The sequence below is a fragment of the Spea bombifrons genome, chromosome 2, assembly GCF_027358695.1.
Source record: "Spea bombifrons isolate aSpeBom1 chromosome 2, aSpeBom1.2.pri, whole genome shotgun sequence".
Lineage (NCBI taxonomy): Eukaryota > Metazoa > Chordata > Amphibia > Anura > Pelobatidae > Spea > Spea bombifrons.
In genome coordinates, this window is record NC_071088.1 from 57,548,674 (window position 1) to 57,560,789 (window position 12,116).

Sequence of the window (12,116 nt, forward strand, 5' to 3'; positions counted from 1 at the left end):
TCATCAATGTATTCTTTCTTTAAAAAACTGGAGTAATGGAGATTTTTCTCTGTGATGTCCACAATGACTTCATCATTTAAAAGCTTAATCTGGATTGTTGAAGGAGTTTCTGTTGTCTTAAGTTTATAATGATACCAGTATTTAGAGCAGGGGTGTCCAAGTTGTTTCTGCGGTGGGCCACTTCATCAGAATTGTATATGTGCGAGGGCCACACTCATTTTTCACTGTAATTTTTAGCCTTTAATAAGATACGGAGATTAAAATAAAGTAAATGACATAAAACCTTTACTTTTCCTCTCACTGATTTCTGGGCCTAGAAAGTTTTGTGACTATAAATTCAGGATTCTAGTTAAGTAAAAATGAAATAGTTAAATTAATTAAATTTATTCTAGACTTCACAGACTTCAGCAGGGGGGGCGGCATCCCTCTGTGTTCTCTTGTATTGCACAGAGGAAGTAGGACAGGAGCAGAGTCATGTGATGTCACGTACATTCACTCTGCTGGGTTCCACTTCTTCTGTGCAGTACAAAAGACCCTCCCACAGGTAAGCAGCAGGGTCCTTGTGATATCAGTTGCCCTGGCTGCCGATCTCACGCCGGCCGCACCTCGAGGTCCCCCGGGCCGCATGTTGGACGCCCCTGATTTAGAGGCTATACAAGTACTACAAATAACAACCTAATACACAATAAAGCAGAATAATGAGTAAAATATTTATTAAGCAAGAATATTCTAATACTTTTGTCAATCTCCTTCAATTGATCATTCAATCTGTGTAAATTTTAAACAAGAAGCATGCTTTATTTCATGTAAAAAATCTCGTATTTCTTATAATATTCTTATTTTGCGGTAGATCACTAGTCAGAAGGTAGATATGTTGATTGGTGATTCTGAGATCAATGGGATTCATCCTCTAATTTTATTTGATTCAGAATTCTTCACAAAACCTCTTCAGTTGATCTTACAATGAGTTCATGAACCTAGGAAGGAGAATTATAATCAAACTGGTAATGCAAGTGGCAAAACACAGAATATTAGACCATAGAACTTCAACTTCAAAAATTTGTTGTCATGGAATACCAGGAATTAGACCTACCACCTAACAAATTAAGATATTTTAATGAGAACACAATGTTCACATTTGGATGTCATAATATTAAATGTTGTTTGAAATGCTAAGAAGATATTGAGAAAAGTGTGTCAAAAGAGGTAAAAATAGTTTAGTTGCTAAAGGAGCTTTGGTGCCCCATCACTACTTTAGCTACTGAAGCATTGTTTCCAAGATATGTAGTGACTTGCAACCATAAATGGGAAATTCCCCAAAGCTGTCCCACTTCTGAGGGAGCGGCTTCATGATGGAAAGGGCTATTACATAGTTGCATAGTTATATAGGCAGAAAAAAGACATGCATCCATCAAGTTCAGCCCTTCCCAGATCTATTAATTGCAGTTGATCCCAATGAAGGCATAAAAAAAATCCAGTTTGTAGCTCTTTCCAATTTTGTAACAAACTAGAAAAAATAATTCTTCTTGACCTCAGGATGGCAGTCAGGTCTCTCCTTGGATCAAGAAGCTATTCCCCCATAATTTACAAATTATATGCTGTTTAAACGTCTGTACAACATACCTGGGAACTTCTGAGCTATGGCTATCAGGAGCCTTCCCTTGCGGGACGCAGCCACTACTGCCCACTGATGCCGATGGGCGGTCCCGCTGACGTCGGGGGCGTTCAGCGTGAAACAACCCCCAATTAAAGGGAAAATGGGTGGGGAGCAGGGCTTGTCAAGACCCTGCTCGCGCGACCCGGAGGATTTTTGTATAATGCTATCATATCCCCCTCTTAAGTGCTGTTTTTCTAAACTAAATGGATTTACATTTTTTAGACTTTCTTCATAACTAATGTGTTCCATTCCTGAAGGTTGTTTATTAATTTTGTATCCTGCCTCTGCACTTTTTCTAGTGTTATAATAGCCTTCTTTGGAACAGGTGCCCAAAATTGCACAGCATATTCAAGGTGTGGTTTTACCATTGATTCATAAAGACGCAAAATTATATCTTTATCCTCCGAGTTGATGCCCCTTTTTATACATGACAATACCTTACTGGCCTTAGCAACTGCTGACTGACATTGCACATTGTCACCTAGTTTGTTGTCTATAGCAATTCCCAAATCCTTCTCATTTGTTGTTATCCCTAATTCACTACTGTTTAGGGTGTAAGTTGCTTGCCAGCCCTGGCATCCACATTCCCCACATAGAACCTGACCAGCACTCAGATTACAGCCAATTTTGTCCCCAAACAGCTCAGTGTGAGCCAACTGTGTCCTCAAACAGCCCAGTGTGAGCCAACGTTGTCCCCAAACAGCCCAGCGTAAGCCAACTTTATCCCCAAACAGCACAGCCTGAGCCAATTTTGTCCCCAAACAGTCCAGCGGGAGCCAACTTTGTCCCCAAACAGCTCAGCGGGAGCCAATTTTGTCCCCAAACAGCCCAGCGTAAACCATCTTCATCCCATAAACACCCTGTCTGTGCCATCTTGGTCCCCAAGGGTCAAACTCCCTGCTTGCGCCATTTTTGTCTTTCCCTAAATCACATCAATGATACACATATCCATTAATAGCTCAAGCAATTTATCCACCCATTAATTCATTTTCTCACTCATTCACACAATTCATCCATATATTAATTCATTCATTCTCACTCTTTATTTCAATATTCTTACTACCCCCTTTCTTACTTTCTATCCCCCTCTTCCCACACTATCTACCCCCTTCTCACACTGTCTACCCTCTCCCTACCCCCTTCTCACACTGTCTACTTTCTCCCTATCCCCCTTCTCACACTGTCTACCCTCTCCCTACCCCCCTTCTCACACTGTCTACCCTCTCCCTACACCCCCTTCTCACACTGTCTACCCTCTCCCTACCCCCCTTCTCACACTGTCTACCCTCTCCCTACCCCCTTCTCACACTGTCTACCCTCTCCCAAACCCCCCTTCTCACACTGTCTACCCTCTCCCTACCCCCTTCTCACACTGTCTACCCTCTCCCTATCCCCCTTCTCACACTGTCTACCCTCTCCCTACCCCCTTCTCACACTGTTTACCCTCTCCCTACCCCCCTTCTCACACTGTTTACCCTCTCCCTACCCCCTTCTCACACTGTCTACCCTTTCCCTACCCCCCTTCTCACTATCTACCCTCTCCCTACCCCTACTTCTCACTAGCTACCCTCTGCCTACTCAGTATCTACCCTCTCCCTACCCCCTTCTCACAAATCTACCCTCTCCCTACCCCTTCTCACAAATCTACCCTCTCCCTACCCCTCCTTCTCACTATCTATCCTCTCCCTACCCCCCTTTCACTATCTACCCTCTCCCTACCTCCCATTGTAGGTCACAAGGCCTCTGTCGCTTCACTGCTGAGCGCCGACATATGACGTCATAAGCCGGCACGCAGCGTGAAGCGCCGGCATCAAGACAGACGCCTCACGCTCCCACCACTGCGGTCAGGGCAGCGCTGAGGCAGGCGGCGGCCGCAGGGAGCCGAGAAGACAGAAGGGCCCTGAGCGGTTGCTGAAAACGACCACTCGGCGCCCCTCTCTTTCCCCCTCCTTGGTGTCATACAGCATTTCCATTGGGATTTCTTCATTATCGCCCCCCCCGCTGCATTATTTACTGGGGGGGTCTGTCTCCCCGGTTCCTACGCCCATGTCTGCTGGCCCACATTGTCCATGCATAGGTCAGTCCTGGGCCTTTTTTCAGGTAGGGGCCTGGAGCTGAAGCTCCATCAGCCCCTACATTAATCCGGGCCTGGTACTCCTCATGCTCTGGAGAATGATCCAGAGGAAGCAGGGCTTCACTGGGAGATACATTTGTAACACCCCATGGAAGAATAAGTATTTTCTTTCAGTAGTAAAGACTGCTTCAGCTCCTGTTTCCTTTATAAGGTGTGTCCCACCCGTTTGTTCTGTTTGTCTCAGTCTGCAGTCTAAAGGCCTGTCCTTCTTGGTTCTGTGTTTGGATTCAATGTTTAGTTTATCAGTATTTTCGTATGCAGGGCTTAGCGTTAGGACCCACCATCATTGGAGTACTTTGGCGTAGTGGTGGGCTAAGCATACTATGGCCATATGATGTGACGGAATCTCCAATTGTTATCACATAGTCCTAGGCTAGTTCCTGTATTCATGTTTGTTCAAATGTACCTTTGCCCTCCTTCCCTGAATCATCAGAGGATTTCAGTTCCTCTCTCCTCTCCCCATGTCCCAGTTAAGATGTCCTATCCTTGCTTAAAGGAGAAGCGTCCGAGGATTCCGGCTCCTCACTCCTTCCCCTGTGTGCTTTGCCTTGTTCCGTGTCGTTTGTTGTGCCCTGTATCATGTATGTCTTATCTGGTTACGTTCCTTGTTCGGTCTCCGTGTTCCTTGCTCTGTCCTCCTTGCTTGCTATGTTTCCATTATATTCTCTGCTTAGCTTCCATATTCCCAGCCTGCAGCACCCTGACATGATTCTAATGCCTGCTCCAGGGTGCCTGCAGGATATTTCCAAGTTTTGTTCGTTTTGTCAGATCCAAGTTTTGTTCGGATTTCCACATCCAGCCAAGTTTCATTCTGCTCTGTTCTGGTCTACATCTGCTGCTATGTCAGGGCGCTGGTATGTGGCTGCACAACCCTAGATTCCCACCTGGGAGAGTGCGGTCGCCCTGCACCAGGCCTTGTCCAACTCCACTACTGCTCAATAACTCCCGAATACTATTTTTGGGCGCTCTGGGTCATTACAGTCATCTGCAATGACTCTCACAGTCTTCCCCTAATCTGCAATCAGTGTGGCAAATATGTTTTTGGTGCGGGAGCGGAGGGAGTGATTGTATGCTAGGGAGCGTGGAGTGGGGCCCAAGGAAATCCTTGCATAGGGTCCAATTTTTTCAATATAAAATGTATTGTCAGCAGGGTCTAATATTAAGATACATTGTCAGCAGGGTCTAATATGAAATAATGAAAACTAACTGTCTGGCGCATATATATATATATATATATATATATATATATATATATATATATATACATATATATATATATATATATATATATATATATATATATATATATATATATATATAAACTCACTGGCCAGTTTATTAGGTACACCTGAGGTTCCCTGCTTGGAGAGACCTTCTTCATCAGGGCCAGTTTTTACACCCAAATCCGGAGATCTTCCAGCTGACGGCCTGGAGGTTGAATGTAAGATCCTGAGGGCTCATGGTTTCTCTGTTCCAGTGGCTGTGACTCTTCTTCGCAGTAGGAAGAAGGGTACCTCCCTCAGGTATACTAAGATCTGGAAGAAGTTTTGAAGTTGGTGGGGCTCCAGAGGGACTCTTCCTTCCTCCTGTTCCTCAGGGTTGATTCTGGAGTTTTTGCAGGAGGGGTTTGACCTTGATCTTCAACCATCTACTATCAAGGTCCCGATTTCTGCCATTAGTGCCTTACTCACTTACTGGTTCTTGTAACTGAGGTTGATCAAGTCCATATACCAGACGCGCCTTGGCCAGCTTGGAGATATTAGGATAACTGAGGCGTGGTCGTTCTTGATCTTCTGCAGAACCTTGGAGATCAGAGAAAAGGGAGGAAAAATGTAGGTGAGACGCAAATCCCAGGTCAGGGTGAAGGCATCTACTGCCAAAGGACAGTCCTGAGAATTGAGAGAGAAGAAGGCCTGGAAATTGTATTGTCTCTGGAAGCCTTCAGATCGATTTCGGGTAATCCCCACTGCAGGACAATGAACCTGAAAGCCGCTGAATGCAGAGCCCACTCGCCGCTCAAAAGAGGAGCTCTGCTCATGAAATCCACTTGAGTGTTCAATGTCCCTCTGAGGTGGACTGCGGTCAAGGTAATCAAACCGGACTCTGCCCAGAAGGAGATTCTGAGAGACAGTCACAGAAGACGGGGGCTCCTGGTACCTCCTTGCTTGTTGATATATGCTAACACTGCCTGGTTGTTGGAGCTAAGCAGAATGTTCTTGCCTAACAGCAGCGGTTCCCAATGATGCAGGGCTCTTTTCACCGCAAGCAACTCTAGGCAGTTGGAAGGAAGGAGTTGAACAGCCGGAGACCAAAGACCTCGAACAAATTTGTCTTGATATGTGGCTCCCCATCCTCTGATGCTTGCTTCGGTGGTGAGGATCTCCTTGGATGATAAGGACCAACTTCTCCCTGCAGCTAAGGTGTTCCTTTGGAGCCACCAGGTGACAGATGCTCTGGCATGAGGAGGGAGACAGACGAGCATGTCCAGAGGACCTGCATACCTTGCGGAAGCCATTCTGCCCAGCAGAGACATACACATCCTTACGGAGCTTCTACGCACAGAGAGAACACTGCGAACCAGCGAACTAATCCTGTTGATCTTGGAAGGTGAAAAAGGCCTTCTCTGAGCGGGAATCCAGACATAGGCCCAGGAACACAGTCTGCTGAGAGTGAATGGTGCTGGAATTCCAATTCAGAATGCAGCCGAGCTCCTGCAAGATGTTGATCCCTCTGGCAAGGTGAGACTGTAGAACAGGAGCCGAACGGGCATGGGACGGGAACCAGAGCCTGTAGATCTGCAAACTGATCTATGGCAGACAACAGGAAGGCCTGCTTCGCCCAGTCTTGAGGCAGGTGGGAAACCAAAAAAACGCTCTGGAGGCCTGAGAAGAAATTGAAGCTGGTAACCGTGAGTTACAATAGTTCTCACCCAGGGGTCTCGAGTGATGGAGAACCAACTGTCTCTGAAAAACCTGAGCCTCCCTTCCACAGAAATGGGGGTGGCATCAAGCGGCGCTCTTGGGGTCCTGGGGTGCTTTGGTGAAGGAGAACCTGTCAACTCTACCCCTCTCACGAGGGGGTCTGCCCTGGAAGCCTTGATCCCGTGAAGAACGAGAGAATCTGTAACCATAGCCTCTGAACTGGCCTGGGACTTTTGGAAGCAGGTCTTCGCTGTGGCATCTAGTGTTTGTCTTCTCCAAAAGGGACTCCAGTTCTTCACCGAACAGTGTTTTACCCTTAAAGGGGATTTAAGCAGTCTGTTTTTAGAGGAAGTATCCGCAGCTCAGACTTTCAGCCATAAGGCTCGTCTAGCAACAGGGAGAACAGAGGCCCTGGCCGTCATTCTGATGGTCACGATAGATCACAGAGAAAGTCCAGATTCTTGAGGATAACATCTCTAGAGGTTTTGGCGGCAATATCCTCCTGAATCTGTGAAAGCCAAATCAGAGGTGACTCCTGGCTTGAAAACAGAAGCCTCAAAAGACTTCTTAACGGCTGCTTCGGCTTTCTTTTGCATAAGGTGAGAAAAAATGTGAGCCATCTTTGAATGGCAATGTGGTTCTTCTGGAGACCCTCATAACCGCGGTATCCACCAGTGGGCAAAGTCCTCATCAAAGGAAATAAACGCTTCACGCGCCTAGACAAGTTAACCCTTCTCTCCGGGTGATGCCATTCCTGCTTGATAATATCAGACAGAGCAGGATGAACTGGAAAAGAGGCTGAATGCTTGGAGAAACTGGCAAAGAAGAGGTCACTCTTCTGGGTAGCAGTCTTTTCTAGATGCATAGCAAACCTCACAGCTGAGATAAAGGTATCTATTTCCCCCACTGGCAAAAGAAAGGAACTGTCTTCCCGGATTTCACCCTCTTCAGATGAAAACTCTTCCACCTCAGGATAATCATAGTCCGACAACTGGGGCTGGCGACACAGGAGAGTGGGATCTTGCACTGCCGGGAGGTGAGGACAGGAAGATGCAGGGTCAGCTTGACGAAAGGCAGAGAATGTAGACTGCATCTCCTCTTTGAGCCAGGCCAGAAACTCTCTTCCTCCAGCCGCATCAGAATCTGCAACCGACTTCAGGCAAGCGGTGGACAGATTCTTCCTGGAGTCTTGCAAGGCTTTGTGACAGAGCATTGCGCATGTTTAATTTTTATTAAAGCCATCTTAGGCTTGTCCTCAACAGAGGGGGGCTCAGAATTATCAGGAGCCGGCATGATGACTCAGGATGCAACAGCACCCTAGAAAAAACAAACAGCAGGAACTGAAAGACCAAACTTACCTACTCACCCATTTGTTTAAATAGACTGTAATCAGGCTGCAAGCCACAACAGAGACGAAATGGCGCCAACATTTTCAAAATCGGCTGAAAACGAGGCTTGAAACGCACTGCTGGAAGTGCATAACGCTCCTGGCCGGAAGCAGGAGAACCACCAATGACGGACGACGTCATGGAGCTCTGTGAAGCCGCACCGCGGCATCCAAGTTGCCCTGAATTCCCAGAAACAGCTGTGCCGCCCGAGAACAGGAGCAGGTAAAACCCTTTTTAAAGATTGTTTTGTTTTTTTAAACTGACCGACTGGATTTAAAAAGGCGTATATCAGGTTCTGCCAGAATCAGAGGAACCCAAGTATTTTGGTTAGACACATACTTTTGAGGGTATAAGGGCCTGAATTAGTGGACAAGTTATTTCACCTCACTCTTAAAGGTTGTCAGCGTGCCACTATATGACTCCGTCAGCTGCAAGAAATGTGTTAGCCTCTTCAGCCTTTTAGTTGTGTGCCATTTTCACAGCAATACACTATTACTATAAACAGTATTATGTTTTATATTTCTCCCAACTTATGACTAAAACCACTATAAGGGAAACCTCCCAACCTAACATTACCAAAGAGAATGCCATCCCAATTGTCCCTAAGGATCATTGTTTCCATGATGGCAAAAAATGTTGGTTGATCTGAGGATTTGCAAGGTACTTAATTGATCTTCTCCTGCAAGATGGGCTGAGCTGGCCCTTCATAACACAGAGCTTATGTGGGGAGATTTAAAAGGCTTGTCTAGTCTGCCCTTCTTACAAAAAAGTTAAATGGGGTTGGCCAGGACCACAAGGTTCTACTGTAAGGGTAGACCTATGAAGGAAACTGGGCTTGATTTATGAGAAATAGTTTAGACTAAATTAAATTAAACAATTTTCTGGTGTTTGTAGATTAGTGTTTAGCAATGCTTCTACTTACCTCTTAATTTTAAGTGGAAGGGTTTTCCATCACCTTTACCCACCATAGCTTTTGTTATTGATTACATTTTAAAGAAGAGTTGTGCACTGCTGTGCGAGGGATGCATTGTTATTTTAATGTTGAATTTTCTCAAGTCAATGACAGATTCAGATTTGTCCATGTCTACCTTTGTGTTAACTAGCTTAACTTGGGTTGACTATACTTGGCTTGCCCAAAGTCTCTCTTAATTGTGACAGAGACCTGGCAACTGTCGTCTTTCATAGTATCCAGCTAGGAAGTACCTGGGTACCATCACGAGTCACAACCTCATTTGCATAAATGGGCTCACAGAACCTAGTGCAAGACAACCACATGCGCCCATCGGTTGAGTCCCAAGGATAATGTTGCCACATATTAGTAAAATCAGTAAGTTGAATGTGCTCAATTCACCTGCAGTCTCCCAGTTTTTTCATAGTACATGCAAATATATTCTAGATAGATAAACAGACTTACCTGAACATGAGCAGGTGCACCCAACACATATAGCACAGCATCACTGATATTACCAGAAGACAGGCACTATAAAGTACAAATACAGGTAAAGTTAACTAAATACAAATGGAGGCAAACATATATTTACACATTTCCAAGACCTTCATTTGGGGTTTGGAGCCCACATCATGCAAATGGCTGTACCATCTAACTGACCTCCTTTCAAAATTAACATAATACTAGCAATGAAAACATGATTAGTGTACTAATATATGTACCAATGATTTGAAAATAAAGTACATATACAGAAAAAGAGAATATGAAACTGTAATTGAACATTGAAAATGTATTTACTAAAACTTACTGGCCTCCCTGCATACAAGTTCTCCGAATTGTGTGGGTCTTTATCAAACAGCCTGTAAGCAAACTCTGTTTCCACACCACCAGGTGAGATGCTCTAGGAACAAAACCAACAAAATCATAAGGAGTACCGTTATAGTAGGTACATTCCAGCCACCACATGCCATCACTTCGATGAATGATACTTGAGTTTATCTTTAATTACAATGGAGGGAAAAACAGAATCCCTCCCCCCTATGCATTTGCCTCAACCCCCACCCCCAGTTCCTTGGCATTCAGGAAAGGAACTTGGCCAATGCTTGCCACTGAGCAGGGGTGCTATATTCACCACCAGCGAATTGCAGGGTTGGTGATCATAGAACTGTTGGAGAAATACCCTGATTTTATGACAAGACACGGAGGCTCCTATTGCTTAACTCTTTCTTTACTGAATCATATAGCAGCAAGAAAATTTGAATAGAGAAAAAAGTAAAATACAACATGTGGCCCCAACAGCCAATCCCAACACAGCACTAAGTATAACTCTAGTCTCCTCCCGGAAGTCATCCTCTTTCTTTGCTGCTCACTGGATCAGATAAGTATCATCCAGTGTATTATTATATGATATTATATTATTTTATTGTTATCATTTTGCATATTTTTACGCTGGTTTATTGGTATTATTCCTTGTCTTTTATTGTTTTCCTATTGTCTATTTGATTATTTTTCCCATTTTATTTCGCTGTGTCTCTCTTTGGTTTTTGGCTTATGCTTTTTCTTTTCCCCGTTTGGGGCCCTGTGTCTCCCTTCGGTTTTGGCTGTTGCCCCTTTTTCTTTTACCCGTTTGGGTCCTGGACTCGTTTGTCATTCCTTACCTTACTCCGGTATGTCCGGTTCTCGTTTCCTCGCGTTTCTCTGTCAGCGTAACCTGTTGTGGTTTACCCTGCTCGCGTCTCTGTGAGACGCTCTATCGGCGGTTTCCTGCGCATGCGTGCGGCCGCCGATACTTCACAGCGGCTTCGCGGTTCTTTCAGTACACGCGGCGTTTCTGTTGCGGCAGTCAGCTCCGTCGTTCACGTCGCTTTCCACGTTCGTTCTTCGTGTTCCAGGCAGGGGTAAGCTCCCAGCCTGGTTCCCAACTGGGAAAAACATCCTTTTTCCCTCTCTAAACTTCTCCTACGGTTTTTTCCTGGGTGTCGCCAGGCAAATAATTAATTAATTAATTGAATTATATTTTGGCTGACAATATGCCTAAGAATATTAAAGATGTGCCTTCTCAGGCAGAGAGTGTTTCCCCTGAAGGGGACTTGGAGGATGTACCTGTTTTGCCCGTTGCCACCGGGTCCTGTGATCTCCCTTCCACTGCAGGGCTGCATTTAGATTTTCAAAGGTCAGTTTCAGAGGCCATTCTAGCTGCCATGGGTTCTATGACATCCACTTTGTCACACTCAATTGCGCAGGCTATTAGTACTTGTCAGCAGACATCTATATCTGCCTCCACTGCCCCTCTGGAAGCATCAGCGCCCAGGAAGGCTTTATCTAAACAGAAACACATTGACCCCCCGACCTCCAGAATTGTTGGACATGGCGATGTACATACCGCCCTAGATAGCGTGGCACCAGCGCGCAAACGAGCCTATCCGCGCCAGGCAGAACGGGCGCGGCGGTGGAAGTGTGCCAAGACACTCGCCGAGGACTCAGATTCGGAGCTTGACTCCGCTGAGGAGGTCGTACAGTCTGAGGTTTCCTCAGATTTCGAGGAGGATTTGGATGAGGAACCTTTGGTTTCCTTGGAACCAGGTTCCCCCAAACAAGAGGACCAACGGGTCTCTCATTCTTCCTCCTCGACAGGGATTCTGGATCCCCAGGGGGATTCTTTGTTTGATCCGGAGAATCTTCACCACCCCCGATCTTCGGAATGGGTACCGTCAGCACATATTGCTCAGTACCTAGAGAAATGGGTCAGACGCCCTCTCTCCAAATCAGCCAGAAATAAATTACGGGCGGAATGCCCTCGCCCTATTGTTCCAAATAAGGTCTGCGACACGCCCTCTGTGGATCCAAAAATGATCCAATATTTAGCTAAATCCGGCTGGAATCCTAGAAAGGGCTTAGAGTCTGCCCTTAAATCCTGTCAGGATAAACATCTGGATGTTTTTGGCCCATTGACCAAATTATTTGAGCTGGCGTCTAATGCCAAAGAGAAAGGAGAGTCGGTTGATCCGGACACCCTTTTGGGATGGATACAGAGAGCAATTTGTATTGCAGGGAATGTCAATACTTC

General features: G+C 45.6%; 1 protein-coding gene across 1 annotated transcript in view; it reads right to left on the reverse strand.

Moving 5' to 3' along the window:
• Nucleotides 1-696: 696 nt before the first annotated feature.
• DHRS11 (dehydrogenase/reductase 11) overlaps nucleotides 697-12,116 on the reverse strand; it is a 106,736-nt gene continuing 95,316 nt past the window's right edge. The window contains exons 5-7 of the mRNA XM_053454323.1: nucleotides 9,858-9,950; nucleotides 9,515-9,580; nucleotides 697-977 (exon numbers count right to left, since the gene is read on the reverse strand). Coding sequence (XP_053310298.1) covers nucleotides 936-977; nucleotides 9,515-9,580; nucleotides 9,858-9,950 — 201 coding nt within the window. The 3' untranslated portion in view covers nucleotides 697-935. The remainder of the gene's footprint in view (nucleotides 978-9,514; nucleotides 9,581-9,857; nucleotides 9,951-12,116) is intronic.